This window comes from Poecilia reticulata, chromosome 15, assembly GCF_904066995.2.
Source record: "Poecilia reticulata chromosome 15, P_reticulata-male-v2, whole genome shotgun sequence".
Lineage (NCBI taxonomy): Eukaryota > Metazoa > Chordata > Actinopteri > Cyprinodontiformes > Poeciliidae > Poecilia > Poecilia reticulata.
The window spans coordinates 16,696,268-16,713,675 of NC_088844.1; the positions used below are offsets into that span (position 1 = coordinate 16,696,268).

A 17,408-nucleotide genomic window follows, 5' to 3' on the forward strand; every position below is an offset into this window, starting at 1 on the left:
TTGCACACGATAATCATGAAACACAAATTTCATATTGTTAAATTCCTATTTGCTTATTGGAAAATAACCCTGAAAAGAAAACAATGCCCAATTCTGCTCTTCTTAGTTCGATAAATCTATAGTGCTGAAAGGATTACACAAAGATTTCTGTTCTTCTACATAAGACTAAGTGTGTTATGAGCGCACGTGTGTATGTGGACAGATAATGTCAGCTTCCCTGCTTTTAGCCTGATTGATGTCACCTCCCCAGTGTGTGGCCGAGTAGCACTGATGTGCAATATGCTGCCGCTTTGTGTCGGCGCCAGTGGTCTGAACCCAAACACACACACACACACACACACACACACACACACACACACACACACACACACACACACACACACACACACACACACACACACACACACACACACACACACAGACATTAATGTACACTCAAGAGCAGACGCTTTGTGTTTTTGGTTCTGGCATAAGTTTCTGGCAAAAGACCTAATCCATGTTAATTACATGCAAGGAAAGTGTGCATGACAGCATGCAGCTCAGGCTTAAGAATTTAGCTGTTTTTTGTCAGCGGGAGCAGTATTTGTGCGGGTGTTTTAAGCCTTGTTAATTACACAAGAAGATAGGCCAGGGAGGGAGTGAAAAGAGAGGGTGCGATCAGCAAAGGCAGTGGGTGTGGAGTTGTGACTGTCGTTTAATGTGCAAAGCCTTCTAGCACTGCAGCCATTCCTTGTTTGCAGATGCATTAATGCTGCTTGCAAACGAACCGGATTTTATGTTAACATTTAGAAACACACTGTATGCTCATTACGAGGCCATTGCTGCAGAGGAATCTTGACAAGTCCTTGCTTCTGTTTTCTGCCTTTAAATATTACATGTCACACACAACTGAACATTTTTGATTCAGGTCTCACAGCATTATTGCTCTCTTCAGGGGCACAATATTTGTGGCTTAGTCCATTTAAATGCTCTGCCAAGCTCTTAGTCCAACTCCTTTTATGTGTCTCAGAAGGATTTATGGTACCATTTAACACTGACAATTATGAAATCTTGTTTATGGTGAGTACAGTTTGTTAAATTACACTAAATCAAGCAGAGAGGGACAATTAACCAGTGAGCAGATTATGAAAAACAAAGGTGCACAACCATGATTACAAACCCTATTTGTTTTTTGTTTTTCTTTTTTTAATCATTTCCCTTTCTATTTAATGTAAAGTTAGAACATACTTAGAAATGCAAGTAAAAGTTAAAAATCTCGCAACAAATTTATAATTGCGATTCTTTTTTTTTTTTATGTGCCGCTGGCTTGGATGCAGATTTATGAAGCTTTCCCCATCCCATAGCCCTAAAATCCTGTGACACACCATGAGTGGGGCATGCACTGTTCAAGACTAAAAATGAAGCAGATTCAAAAGAAATCCTCTGAGATGCAATCAAAGCTAACAGTATGCATAGGCCTGACTGTTTGTCTCCAAGGAATGCGACATACACATCACAGCAGAAAACAGTTGAACGTTGAGTCTGAAGCTGTCTGAGTCCAAGTGGAATTTCACCAGCAACATTTCAAGGACTTCAGGAGAGCCTAATTAATTTTGCAGGAAATGTGGCAGAAATTGGAAACACCATCTGTTTCCGAGAGGACGGAACAGGAGCCATAAAGGAATAAAAGGCGTGATTGAAACTTGCCTAAACTGATGTTTGCGTTTTAGTTTAACTGTGTTTTCCACTTCAAGTCAACATTGATTAAGACATGTTTCAGTGCAAAACACTTTGCACATTAACAATATTAAAATGATTGTATTACACATCATTTAAATGCAAACAGTTGATTATGTTTGTCTGTCTTATTCAAGATTTCCTAAAAAAATAAACAATGGTATTCTTTCAACTCTAAAAAAACATAGCATTTAAACTTCAAATAATTTTGATCCCTTTAGCCAGCAGTTGTTATAATTTCTTGTTAGCAACCTAAATGAATGTCCATTAGAGCAATGTCTTTTATCATTCACCTCTGAGGTTTAGGGGGAACATTCAAAAAGATGCTGTTGACTTATAATTTACTTATGTATTTCTGCTATTTTGATATAAATGAGAGCTGTGCAATATACTGAATAGCAGTTCTCATTGCAAAATCAATGTTTGTGGTAGTGCAATCGGAATAAAACTGCTTAGTTGCACTATTTGGTTGATTACAATATTATGCATTAAAACTTTGCTTTCCATTAGTAAATTGTGTGAACTGAATGAACTTGTGACCTTCCTTTAAACTCAAACAATGAGACAGTTCTCAGTTACCGAGATCAGAAATCACATAGATTGGGACATTATAATAGAGAAAAAAAGCAGCGTGGCAAATATGGGCTGGTCGTAATCGACTTTGTCATCAAAATATTTAACAAAATTAACGCTATGTCATGTTTTTGAAATGACTGCCTGCTGGTGCTTAGGGTTTAGACTAATGAGCATAGAGCTAATACGAACTTCAGAGCTCTGTTATTTAGAGCCATCTCTTCTGGTTATGGTAATCTCAAACAGTTGTCAAGACAATTTATTGAGAAATCTATATAAAAACTTATTTAAACAAGCCATTTCCTATAGCTGTTGTAAGGGTTAGGCATTTTATTGATCTGGACTCAATGATAAACACATTTATCTACAAAGCCCGGAATTGATTGTGGATATCTATGAAAGTGATGTGCAGCTATGTCAGGGAGCGCTATCTCCTGGACAGGAGGTCATCTCCGCCTCACAACTGAGACACAGCCATCAATTACAGGCCACATTCTTTCAGCTTCTGAACTGAATCGTTCACGCATGGACCCACGCAAGCATTCGCTCACACACGTGCTCTCCAATCCCAGACGCTTATCTCACTGCTTCCAGTTCCCTGCTGAATCTCCAGAGAGCCACAAAGACAAAGAACAGGGCCTTCTTAAGGGGTTTCTACTCTGTTGTGATTTATGTTAAGATTCAGCTGAGTGAGGCCACACCCACAGCGCCTCCTTCGTTATCTACTGGAAATGTCTTCGAGAAACAAATGGTGCTCATGTAAATATAACGCTATTTTGTGATAAGTTTAGCTACTGGGTAGATGGGATAGGAAAGACTAATGAAAGCACGAGAATGTACTATCATCGGGATACAAGCATAAAACAGCAGGCAAACTCTGTAGCCACAGTGAGTAGAGGGGAAGAATATTACGTATATAATTCACCACACCTTGCAGAGCGCTAATGAGGACGACAGAGGAGATGTGACGCCATATCTGAGCTCCTTGTGACGCAAGTGGACACATTTAAACACCAAAAAAAGCACAGGAACAAGCAACAGGCATCGGGGAACGAGCATAGCAGCAGGAAGGATGGGAGAAAATGGACTGGAAAGAGGAAAAGGAGGACAAGTGATAATAAAAGCCAATCAAAAGTGAAAACTGTGCCAACGCTGGACACTGTTTTCAGTCAGTAAGAGTCATGCAATGGTTTTGTATTAAAATAAATGAGAAAAAAGTACCTGACTGATGGCAGATCAAGTTGGTTTTTTTTTCCGCATTTTTTTATGTAACACCCACAAACTTTAATATATTTGACAGGGATTTAGAACAGTGCCAATTCATACATTGTTGTAAAATACATTCAGCTTCAAAATGTTTTATTGATAAAAAGCTTTTAAAAAGTACATGGCCTTATAACCAGCCCATGTGCTATTTGAATGAAATATTATGTGACAAATGATCTTGAAGAACCTAAAAAATAAAGTCCACCTGTGTGTAATTTAATGTCAGTATAAATGCAGCTGTTCTGTGAAATCCTCAGGTTTTGCAGCACATTAGGCAGCAAAGAACATCAAGTAGACCAAGGAACATAACAAACAGGTTTGGCAACAAAACAAACCTCAAGTTTTGAACTTCTCAGAGAACTGGGCCTGTCAGTGGGAGTGACTGACCATGTCACGTTAGGTTTGTAGTTGCTCTTTTTACTCTTAGATGACTGAACACCAAACAGAATTAATCAGAGCAGCAGACAGGATTCTGTTGTGGGTATAATTTTCTTCAGCAGTGCAAAGAAGCTTATCAGGGGTGATCTGTGGCGCTAATTACACTTTACTTAAAGAAAAAAAAAATGTTTGAAGCAACAAAGAGTCTAAAAATAAAGTTGAAGAAAAAAAGTAAAGATTTAGACCAGGAATTTCTAACCGTGGTTTTCAGGGGCCACTGTCCTGAATGCACCCCTACTTCGACACAACTGAATTACCTTTGCAGGAGGTCATGGTTCCACAGAGGCCTGATAATGTGTTCTTCATTTAATGAAGGCGTGCTTTATTAAAAGAAGCACACCTTCATGATTAATGTAAAGGCTGTGGGACAGCGTCTCTCTGTGACTGCAGCTAGGAACGCCTTCTTGAGATCAAGTGAGATTTATGCATTAGAGTGGCCTAGACATAAACATAAACCTGTGGCAATAACTGTAAACTAATGTTTACAGAACGTCTCAATTTAATTTGACTGAGGTTAAGCTACTTTACGATGAAGAATGGGTAAAATATACTCCAAGATTTGCAGCTGTAATATAAAGAGAAGGCGATTCATTCTGCAAGGAGGCTGAATACAAATGCACACCTTGGATTTTTATCAGTAAAATATACAAAACAACATTTCACTTTCATTCTACTTTGTAAATATCATAAAATATGAATAAACTCACACATCATAGAACGTCATCTCAGGTTATAACGAAGACATTTTAATGGCCGTGAAGGAAGAGCTTTTCTTAAATTCAACAAATATAATATTTTTCAAAAAGGTGTCTGTTAAATATTTTTAACTGCATACATTTAAATGCTTTTGTCAAAATTATGTAAAAAAAAAGCTCAGTTTGTGGGATCTGGGTCACAGTGTGTGGATTGCGGACGATATCTAACACGACACTTTTAAAGCCTCTGAGCCACTGTAGGCGGCAACATGACTCATGCTTTTAATATGATTGGCTTCTTGAGATGATGGTTTGTGTCATGGCACCTGGAGCACAGAGCAATCAGCGCAGCTCAGGCTCTTAGAGAATCAGCATTTGCTTGTAGAGGCTGTGCAATGTGCGCCATAAGTGCGCCAAACTTGAAAGTGGAGTAGGACGATGTTAGATGGCGTCTTCGTGCCAAACATTTGTTATTATGACTTCTCAATTAAGGACAGCCTTGCTTCTTCTTGCTATCCTTCAGCCTGGATCTGCGTAGGAGATGGACTGAAAAGTCCTAGCTTTTAAATGTGAAAATTAAAAGCTAGGACTTGGCATCATTGCAATTTTCTACTAAAGTAAGCAAAGTACATTCTAGTGTCCTTTATATTTGTAATTTTGTCACAAATATAAAGTGTGAATTTCCTTGGTTAAAGTTTTTGCATATATTTTGATATCGTCTTTTGTAGCTGCAAAATCCTGCTCCACTATGAGGTGTTTTAGCAGCTAGGATATGCTATGGCAACAGAAAACCCATTGGGTTTTACACACATAAAAATACAGCACTAACAAGTGTAGAAGCTGCGCTGCAATCTGAGCAGACTGTGAACCCTGACAACTGATCTGGAAAGCTAGACTGTAGCAGACAGAATTAATAAGATATCAGGTCAAAGTTGAGGAGGGATTCACAGTTATATAAAGAGTGGGAAATATTTCTATGGACTAATATATGTTCATTTAAAATGTTGTACTCTATGGGTTTATAGCTGTTCCTTTTCCATCTGGTTTTTAGTAGATTTTGAATTTTGATTCTTCTCCCTTGATTAAATGTTGTCTATTTTTGGCACCTTGATCGTTCTGCAGTTACCCTGCTCAGATGTTTATTTGAGTTTCATGTTTTATGATTCTCTGCCTTATCACCATTCCTCAAACTAAGCATGAAAGATAAATATATGTTCCCCTTAGCTACTGTGGAGAACTCGATCTCGTATCCCAGGCTAAAGCTCGGTTTATCGTTGATGTTAAACTGGCCTTGTGCGCTGTCGCGGTGCCTGGTCGTCCACCTCACCTTATTAGGAAGTAAGGTGCTTTTGCAGAGCAGGTTCACCTGTACTGGCATTTATATGACCACTCTATAAAGGCTCTTTTTACCACACCAGGTATAAATGCCTCTTCGCTTGCTTGGCCTGTGCACGTTTTGTGTGGGAAACCCTGAGACAAAATTGTCCCTGTAATCTACTACCAGAGAACAGACTCCATGGTGTAAAAGGTAAAAGCCTTCAGACTGGAGGGGTTTATTTAAATGCATTAATGCTACAGGTAATCAAAACACACACAGACACATATATTGTAGGTCCACTATTCTTAAATCACTTGGTTGCTCTGGTCATCAACAAAGCTTATGATGTTTGTACTGGGCTTCATATAGTTATATGTTTTTATAGAGAAAGACGGGAAAACAACTCCAGTTTACGTGTGATTCCTGCTGAATGGTGTGAAAACAGTGATTAACATTTAGGAGGTGTGCAAAAGGATGTGTGCACAATCTGAAACCTTTTGCTACTTCAACAAAATAAATTATTTTTTATGTTAAAGTAGAGAAATGTTTCCGATTTCCTAATACATCAATGTTTGTGGTTGTATTGAGACCACTGTATTTTATTTGTTACTGTAAAAGTTGTTTTATACTCTGAGCTCAGAATACACCTCATAGCAGTGTTGTGGTCAAGACCACCTAACCCGAGACCAAGACAAAACCAAGACCAGAGTGTATCGAGACCGAGACAAGACCAAGACTTTTAGGGTCCGAGACCAAGTCAAGACCAAGACCGAGGGAAGTCGAGACCGAGTCAAGACCAAGACCAGCGCCCTGTGCTACATGACACAATAAAATGTAAAATATCATCAAAATTACTTCTCAAATTGATCTGAAAGATCCATATTCCCATAAAAACACATATATATTAAATACTTAACAAATTTAACCAATATTAAATTTAACAAACTCTTTGTTCTGCTTTGCTTCCATCTCTGTGCTTTGATCCGCGGTGGTCTCGTGCCATCCCTAAAAAGATAACGCCCTGGGTGTTTGCCCATGTTGCTCATGTCAGAAACCACCACTGTCTGCACCATTAAACATAGCAATTGAGGCAATGCCCTGACGCTCAACTATGAACACTGACCAAGGAGCAACAAGCAAGAAGTAGATACATGTATGCCAGTGGTTCCCAAACTTTTTGTCCTGTACCCCCCCAGTGGTTTCCAAACATTTTCTGCCCACCCCCAACCCCCGCACAAATAGTTGTGTGGTTGAACAATGTGTTTTTGAGGGGGGGGCGACTTTTTGGTGGGCAAAATGAATCTATGTAGCTGAACATAGACAACAACTTAGCCTATAAGCTACTTGTTAACAAGCTTAAGGTGATGTATTGATATTAGCTAGCTAGTCATCTTTTAGCTAACTTTACCTGCATCAAGCAGCTTTACTAAACAGTCTGTTAGTTTGGGGGGAAAACTGTGAAAAGTTCTTTGCATTTTGCTGCCATGATTCTAACACACCTGTGCAACTCCGCACAGCAGCAGTAGGTCCGCACAGGTGTAAACCCAGCGTCTTAGCGCTCATGTTGCGTTTAAAGGCGGCTCGGAAAAACAGATTACCACATGTTAACAACGGATTAAACAGTTTTAACTGCTGATAAAAGTGACAGAGGACACAGATATGGGAAGTGTGGAAGCCCCTACTGTATCAAATTGACAGAGGAATAACAGAGAGTTGGCCGTTCTAAGGTAAAAACCCAGCGCACACAGCGTTCATGTTTTTTTGTTTTTCTTTTTCATCCAAACGGCTTCCCGTGCCCCCCTGCAATGGCGCCGCGCCCCCTCGCCCCACAGTTTGGAAACCTCTGATGTATGCTATTCTGACAGCGTATCTGATAGGCTCTCAGTGACACTCCAGTCCTATCAAATAAGTAAAGACCCGTGCATCAGAATCGTACTGCTCCTGAATGTCGCATCACTACATTGCAGACTTTTGGACACAGCGTTGTCTCATATGTGCGACAAGTCAGTCAACATCTCCGCACAATAATTCAGCGCAGTGAGTGACAACTGTTTTCATCACAATGCTTATGTGTCTCTATACATCTAGCTTTGCTAACATCACGTCAACGGAGCTTACCTCTCTTTGAGATACTTTTCTAAGTGACGAAAAAAGTTAGACGTAGTCCCCACTGTCTGTGAAAGCGAAGCGCTGCTGAGTTAGCTGTGGCCATCGGATTTCTGATGATTTATGCAGCGCTATTATATTACTGACTATTAGACAGATATTCTGCCGCTGGGAGAAAACCATTGTGCTTGTCTTGGAGCGCCGCATGCGAGTGAAAGGCGAGGGGGGGGGGAGTAACATAAACACGTAATTGGCAAGTCACGTAATTGCTTGGATTTTAATCGGTGCGTTTTGCATCCACTGAAAACAAAGATGTTATCAAATAAACTGAATAGTATGCTGCATGTTCAGTGATATTTTCACAGTTGCGGTCTCGACTGGTCTTGAAATAAAATGCCGAGTCCTCAGCGCCCGAGACCGAGACAAGACCGAGACCAAATGCGGTCGAGTCCGAGATGAGACCGAGACCATCAAATAATGGTCTCGAGACCAAGACCGATCTCGAGTACTACAACACTGCCTCATAGTTTAATGACTATCGAAATGATGAACCTACACAATACTATACAGATTTAAAGATTATTACATTAGTTAAGTAATTCAGAAATGCCTGGGTAACAAAATTGAATTAAATGTCTCTCAATTAGTCAAACTGTAAATTTGGTGTGTGGGTATTTTTCAAAGTAACTGTTGCGAATGTTGACTAAAATACCTGGTGATACTTATACCAATGTGACTTATGTGAAATGTACACGACATTTACAAGTGCACAGTTTGAACATTTCACCACCCACACTAAGGATATGATCACTCACTTAACCTTGTTCATTGTGACACCCTCACAAGCCACGGTTGTCAACAAGTTGAGTGGGGACTCCGGAGGCTGACCTGTGCTCTCTGTGGCATCCAGACTGCCTGCTAGCTGTTCCAGCAGGCGGGCCCTGGCAGCATTTCGGCGATGTTTCTTCCCCTCGTAGTGCTGCTGGGCCATTAGAGGGTTGTTGAACCAGGCTCCGCACAGGCAGCAGTACTTCCCAGCCTCTCTGCCACCGTTTCCACTGAGCTCTGGCGTTGGCCAGGGTAAGGCGGGGGAAGCGTTGGGGTCTGTGGGCAGCGGGGTGGAAGGTGAGGAATCTGAAGGAGAAAGAAAAAAAAAACTGCAAAAATAAGAGCCGAGGAGGGAGTGCTGCAGGATTAAAAAGAAGAGAAGGGGGAGTAAAGGTGGATATTAATGTTCATTCAAATGCAAATTGAGCCCTAATGCAAAAATGACATGAATTGAAAAGATTTTTATTAAATTATTATATTGGTATAAAATTTAATGCATTCACATTCACTCATGAAACAAGATGACAGTGTTAATGCATGGTCCTGAGCACCCTCATTTACGTTTGCACTTGCTAGCGGCAGGTTGTACCCATCAAATTAGACTTTGTTGGCCAGATCTGTGCCAAGTGTCACCCTAGAGTGCCGAAGCAATCGGCACTCTGGGGTCCAATCTTCAAGAGCTGCCTTTCTGCTCACATTTACCATCCTGCTAATCCTTTCCATTTCATTTTTTTTTCAACATCCCCTTGTCTTGTCTGTCCTCTGAGGGAATAAAAAAGGGGAAATGGCAGACTTCCAGGTGACCTGCTACTCATGACACGACACTGGTTACCATGGTGATTGTCCATTAATAGCCAACAGGCACTGATATGGCCACAGGACGTAGTAGTGGCTCTCACAGAGAAGATGGCATGTCTGCGTGTGTGTGTGTGGGTGTTTGGGCGGCGGACTGAATGTGTAATCCCTTGGGAGAAAGTGTGTGTTTGTGTGCTAGAACGAAGATCCAGCACAGCCTGCTTTGCATGCGTTAAGGTACAATATGTGTACGAAAGACATCAACCCGGGAGGGGAGCTAGGTCCACAGCCAGACTGAGAGGGAAAGCTTATGATGCCAGATGGTATCTCCAAATGTGCCAATTCACTATCCTGAATGAGTCAAAGACTTCAGAGTCAGACTGATTGTGTCGGTAAACCTGCACTGCCGCACGTTGGTACGTTTTATACCACAAAACAAAAGCCCACTCATGCATGGTTTTGAACCAGGATGAGTCACTGATTTAACTGCAACCACTAACAAATGAAGAGCATGCATGAATTTTTGACCACTGACCCCTGAGGTCAGCTTCAGAGAGGATCTGTTCTATGCGGTCCTGTGTTGACTGAACTCTAGCCCGGCGATCTGATTGGCTACTGACACCTTGATGTGTCTTCAGGCTCTGTTCACATAGTTACCGTATCTATGGCTGTGCCTCTGCTCATCGAACCCGCCACACCCACTCACATTCGCTTTGCTCGTCTCTGCCAAGCCACCCCATGTTCTCAGTTACTGAAACACAAACCTGTAACTATGTGGCTGTCGTGTCTCTTTTTAAAAAATTTTCTCTGATCCCGTGAAAGACGAGGGGGTCATCAAAGCTCTGGATGATGTTTGTCTGTTTTTGTGTGCCCATGCATGAGTGAAGTTCCTCAGCTCTGACAGTTTTGTGGAACAAGTACTGAGCAGAAACGAAGAGAGAGAGATCCTCCAATGTAATTTCTCTTTCCCTGCCTTTGTTTTCCCACCATTTCCCCTTTTGACTGTGATCTCTGTACATTGGAGCAGAAGTAAGTGTTTTTCATGGAGTGGGGCACAGAGAGAGAGAGGGAGAGAGTGTGTGTGTGTGTGCGTGCGTGTGTGTGTAACATTAGCAGGAAGTGCTCAATTGATGTGCACAGAGGAACAGACACAGGTATCTCTTCTCTATCTCTCCAGGGTTTCTACAGCATCTATTGACTTTTCTTTTTCTTACTTCAGTGAATGTTGGAGTCCAGGTTTCTAAGTAAATACATCAGTCATCCTGCTTTTGTGTGTTTCTGATGATCATGTAAGCGTATTCGTGTTGTGATGCCCATGTACGGTCTGGCCTGTCAACTTGGCTGTGTGTCTTTTGCGCTGCACTCATCTCAGTGAGCTCACAAAGGCTAGCTTTGACTTTAATCTCTCCTGAAATCCCCTCCTTCTCTCCCAGGTCACTCTTCCTCTCTTCTTGTGCTACTTCCCCTGTATCTTTTCCTCCAGGTCCCACTGTCATAAAAAGACAGAAATTCCACAGCAGCAGCAGCACAGAAGTGACAGTATTCCAAAGTAGGCCAAAGTTTAGCAGGAGTCACTTTGGGGGTTGATTATAATGTTCCATTTTGGAGCAATGGTGTGTTTACAGCTCTGTGAATTTTCCCTTTCACTCCAATTTGTATCACATTATGTAAAACTTCCTTGGAGATTACTCGCCAGAACACAAATTTAAGAAAAAGATACTCAAACTCCCATGAACAAAGAGTAGGAAATAACTAGGAGACAATTTTACTTGGCAGAGATTTTGTATTGCTAAGTATATGGCCTTTTCAGTTTAGGCTTTTTTTTCACTTGACTCTCTAAATTTTAGACTTTAAGTAAATTTACGGCCAATCAGCAAACAGAAAGAGAAGTAATGAAAGTTGATGTTGATTTTCTGCACTGTTATAGAATTGTAGTCTGCTTGTAGTTTTAAAAATGTTGGTCATGTTTCCAAATATATTGAATTAACATTAACAGCCACCTTGTTCGGATTGGCACTTCTTTCTTCTCAGTGGAAGATGGTTGGTTTTACAGCACAGGCAGTTTATGGTAAGTTTCTTAGCGCCGAACTGGCGAATTGCATTGGTAATGGGCAGTGGTGGGAAGTAACGAAGTACTTCGTTACTGTACAAGTACTTCGTTACTGTACTTAAGTACAATTTTCGTGTATCTGTACTTTACTTAAGTATATTTAGTAATGGATGCTTTCTACTTTTTCTCCACTACATTTTACTGTAAGTATTTGTACTTTCTACTTCACTACATTTCTACAAAAGTGTCGCGTTACTCGTTACATCCAAGTCGCGTTGCGCTTTTGTCCGTTAAAATGTGAAGTTCAGGGACTTAAGGTGGCGCCGTAAAATCCAAGCAGTAATGTGACTTACGTGTATGTTGTCACCAGTGGTGGAGAAAGTACTCAAAAAATTTACTTAAGTAAAAGTACAAATACACAGACAAAAATGTACTTAAGTAAAAGTCAAAGTACCACATTAACATTTTACTTAAGTAAAAGTAAAAAAGTACTGGCTTTTAAAAATACTTAAGTATTAAAAGTAAAAGTACTCGCTGAATTCATTGCCTAATCACTAATATCATTAAGTGTACCATCCATCCATCCATTTTCTTCCGCTTATCCGAGGTCGGGCCTCCCTTCTGAAGCAGCAGCTTCAGAAGGGAGGCCCAGACTTCCCTCTCCCCACCCACTTCTTCCAGCTCCTCCGGGGGAATCCCAAGGTATTCCCAGGCCAGCCGAGAGACATAGTCCCTCCAGCGTGTCCTGGGTCTTCCCTGAGGCCTCCTCCCGGTGGGACGTGCCCGGAACACCTCACCAGGGAGGCGTCCAGGAGGCATCCTGACCAGATGCCCGAGCCATCTCAACTGGCTCCTCTCGACGTGGAGGAGCAGCGGCTCTACTCTGAGTCCCTCCCGGATGACCGAGCTTCTCACCCTATCTCTAAGGGAGAGCCCAGCCACCCTGCGGAGGAAACCCATTTCGGCCGCTTGTACCCGTGATCTCGTTCTTTTGGTCATGACCCAAAGCTCATGACCATAGATGAGGGTGGGAACGTAGATCGACCGGTAAATCGAGAGCTTCGCTTTTTGGCTCAGCTCTCTCTTCACCACGACGGACCGGTACAGCGCCCGCTTCACAGTAGACGCTGCCCCAATCCGCCTGTCGATCTCCCGCTCCCTTCTTCCCTCATTCGTGAACAAGATCCCCAGATACTTAAACTCCTCCACTTGAGGCAGGACGACCCCCCTGACCCGGAGAAGGCACTCTACCCTTTTCCGGCTCAAGACCATGGCCTCGGATTTGGAGGCACTGAGCCTCATCCCGGCCGCTTCACACTCGGCTGCGAACCGCTCCAGTGAGAGCTGCAGATCACGTTCCGATGAAGCCAACAGGACCACATCATCCGCAAAAAGCAGAGATGCGATCCTAAGGCCACCAAAACGGATCCCCTCAACACCTCGGCTGCGCCTAGAAATTCTGTCCATAAATGACCATTAAGTGTACCAATCGTATTTAATTTTAATACGTCAGTAATGTGCCATTTTAATGAACAAAGCCACAGATAAAGCATGTTTTTATTGAGTTTACTCTGTAACATAGTTTAGACTTGGATATGTGATTCTATGCATCATAATTTCAGGGATGGAAACATCTTGTCTCCTGTCCTAACATAGCATGAACTTCACTTTTTTTGCCACACATTTATTTTGAAAGAAATCCAACTGGCAGAGGAGGACATGGAACCAAGGAGCCTCGTAGCAGAGTTGTAGTCTAGACCACCGAACCCAAGACCAAATCAAAACCAGTACCCCGTGCTACATGACAATAAAATTAAGTGCACCTATCAAAATTGCTTCTCAAATTGATCTGAAAGATTCACTTTCCCATAAAAACACCTAGATATTAAATACTCAGAGCTGAAATAAATTCAACCAGTATCAATTCAAACTCTTCTTCATTCTATTTTGCTTTCATCTCTGTGCCACAATACACAGAGGTCTCCTGCCATCCCTAAAAAAATAACACCCTCGGCGGTTGCCCATATTGCCAATGTCAGAAATAATAATTGTCTGCACCATTAAACATAGCAATTAACAACGCTCAACTATGAACACTGTCCAAGGCCCAATAAGCAAGAAGTAACCAAGCAGGAGGAGCACCATGACTGTTCTCATTCTCCCTCCTGCTGCAACGTCTGCCACCATGACAGGTGACGAAAACAAAGAGAAATGAGCATGCTCTGCGTTCCTACGTTCTTGTTTTATTTATTCGCCAATTAAATATAGATATTTTAATGAAATAAAATAGCTACTGCAGTGTACGCAGAGCATTACAAGAACAAAGAACGGCTCTCAGTGAGGCTTCAGCACTATAGGACTTTAGTCAAGATCCGTCCAGAAGAATCGGATCGTCCATGAATGTCATATTACTATATTGCACTTTGGTCACAGCGTTGTCCCATATCTGCGACACCTCAGTAAACACCTCCACACAGTAATTCAGCGCATGAGTGACAACTTTTTTTCTTCGCAGATGCAACATGTGTTTCAGTAAATACAGTTAGCTTTGCTAGCATCACGTCCACGGAGCTTACCTTTCTTTAAGCTTTCCTTCCAAGTGACGTTAAAAATTGGACAAAGTCCCACCGTCTGAGAAAGCGAAGCGCTGCTGATTTTATTGTATGATTTATGCAGCTATTATATTACTGACGCTCAGAGGAAACCACTGCGCATGTCTGGAGCTCCGCGTGCGAGTAAAGGTGGAGGCGATGGGTGACAACAGACACTAAGTCACGTTATTGCTTGGATTTTACGGCGCCACCTTAAATCCCTGAACTTCACATTTTAACGGAAAAAAGCACAACGCGATTTGGATGTAACGAGTAACGCGACACTTTTGTAGAAATGTAGTGAAGTAGAAAGTACAGATACTTACTGTAAAATGTAGTGGAGTAAAAGTAGAAAGTATCCATTATTAAATCTACTTAAGTAAAGTACAGATACACGAAAATTGTACTTAAGTACAGTAACGAAGTACTTGTACTTCGTTACTTCCCACCACTGGTTGTCACCCATCGCCTGCCCCTTTACTCGCACGCGGCTCTGAGACATGCACAGTGGTTTCCTCTGAGTGGGAGAAAATGTCTGTCTAATCGTCAGTAATAATAGCGCTGCATAAATCATAAGATATGGCGACATGTAAAATCAGCAGCGCTTCGCTTTCACAGACGGTGGGGACTTCGTCCAACTTTTAGCGTCACTTCGAAGGAAAGCTTAAAGAAAGGTAAGATCTGTGGACGTGATGCTAGCAAAGCCAGCTGTACTGACTGAGACACACATGTTGCATCTGCGACAAAAAAAGTTGTCACTCATGCGAATTATTGTGTGGAGGTGTTGACTGAGGTGCCGCATATATGGGACAACGCTGTGACCAAAGTCTGCATTGATATGACATTCAGGAACGATCCGATTCTTCTGGACGGGCCTTTACTGATTACATTTATTTCAGCTTTAAGCATTTAATATCTAGGTGATTTTACCTATCAATTTTGATAGGTAAAACTAAATTTTTTTGTGTCACGTAGCACGGGGTGCTGGTCTTGGTCTTGACTTGGTCATGGGTAGGTGGTCTTGACTACAACTCTGCTACGTGGCTCCTCGGTTGCATGTCCTCCCCTGCCCACCCTTTCTGTTGGATTTCTTTAAAAATAAATGTCTGTGTATTTGTACTTTTACTTAAGTAAATTTTTTGAGTACTTTCTCCACCACTGGTAATGGGCAAGCGCTAGCAATTGGGTAAAATTTAAAACCTCAACAAAGTTCAAATCTCCAGGAATAAATTGTTTCTCAGCAGCCAAGAGTCCAAACCCTCTGCATGGAGCAAAGTGTAGTGCAAGGTGCTGGATTTTACCAGGTTAGTACTTATCACCACTTAAGCTTCTTTAAAATTTCAAAATATATTACTAGCATAGAGAAACTGAATGCCTGAAACTTAAATAATTGCTTAATACTCTATTTGTTGCAGTCTTGGCACTTTGGAATATTCATGTTGTGTCCAGTGATATTGCAATAATGATGCATTTATGATATATTTTGCAGCACTATTATAAGATAAGAAACTTTGAGGGAAAACAATAGCTAGTTTGTGTGGAAAAGTGCTCCAACATTTACTTTCAAAGGACAGAGTTTGTTGACTGCTAAGAGTGTGAATCTGTGTGTGGGTGCAATTCATGCTGCTAACCACATATTTGTCTCTGTGGGGACCAGCCTCCCCCATCATTTTAACCTAATGATATAAATTGAAGGCTTGTGCCCTAAACATAAAAAAAAACATTATGTAAAAATATTTCTGTACCCCTTTTGTTTTGTCAAAGTGTTGGAGCCTGCTTCAGTCAGGGAGTAAGACCTGCTTTGGGTGTGCAGATAAAACAGACACAATCAGAAGAATAATTCTCCAATCTGCACCCTAATGCATTCAGACTCTCCTAGCTCAGCTCTTTGTCCATCACAGACTTTGGACTGTGTTAGCTGACAAGCTGAAACAGAATAAAACTTTTTTTTTTTTTTTTCCAAGTGGAACACCCACCTGGAAGTGCCTTAAAAGTGGCAGCAAATAAAAATTTACTTTTAATGGGCATATTTTTTTATGCTAAACTACTTTGTGGTGGAACTGAACTTAGTTCAGAATTTTTTAGGTGGTGAACCATGAACACAAACTACAAGCATTTAAGTTTTAACCTGCAAATTGAACTCTTATTAAGGGTGAAGTTGCACAAAACTGCTTACTCCAGTCTGTTTTACTCTGCTTTTAGCAAACAGTCCCACAAATGCTCCAGAGATGCTTAGTTTTCCTGCTTCAGCAGTGTTTGCAGTTTGTTTGGAGTGATTACATTTTTGGGCTTATTCTTGACCTTGTGCCTTGAGCTTTCAAAATTTTGCCTTTGGGCTCTCCTCTGCTATTGTGTCTATTTTTAGGTCTAATGTTTTGGCTGAGAGGTGCCTACAATGTATCCATTCCTAATGTATAAATTTTTATACCTACACACATAAAAAATGGGATATATAATTAAAAATTAGGTTATTTATTGAACAATTGTCACATATTGAGCCAATTTCAAGTTTTCCACCATGGAAAGAATACAGATCTGAGTTTTGGCTTCAAGCTTTCCGTTTCTTAATTCATATCTAGTCCTTGGAGGATTTACAAACTTGTTTTGGTTCAATGCCGTGTTAAAGGCTCCAGTTCTTCTTCTGCTTTAAGTGACTTTTATACAGGTGGTCTCCCAGTTTCATATTGCACCATTTGACACTTGGTAGAACTCATAGTAGCTAGCTCACCATCGTAGCATCCAGGTCCTGCTGGAAGAAAGCATACCTGTGAAATGACACACCCAGCTCAGTGCTTTCACACTTGGTATGAAAGCAACTCTCTGGGTTTGTTTCTGATGAGGGAATGATGCTTTGACAACATGTAAAGTCGATTTTGATTAATACCTCCCGTTTAAATATGTTTCCTAGTTCGTTTCTGATCAGTAATTGCCTTTTGTGAATATATCTTAGAATTTTTTAGTTGTTTTTTATTCATTCATATTGAATTTTTCAGCAGTTCTAAAACCGAGTTGTCTACATTATTGCTAAAGTG

The 17,408-nt window shown here is 41.2% G+C and overlaps 1 protein-coding gene across 1 annotated transcript in view; it reads right to left on the reverse strand.

The window, feature by feature from the left end:
• Positions 1 to 17,408, reverse strand: part of LOC103476895 (zinc finger matrin-type protein 4) — a 68,152-nt gene that overhangs the window by 18,296 nt on the left and 32,448 nt on the right. Inside the window, exon 5 of the mRNA XM_008429624.3 lies at positions 9,001 to 9,246. Within this exon, the coding sequence (XP_008427846.1) occupies positions 9,001 to 9,246 (246 nt within the window). The remainder of the gene's footprint in view (positions 1 to 9,000; positions 9,247 to 17,408) is intronic.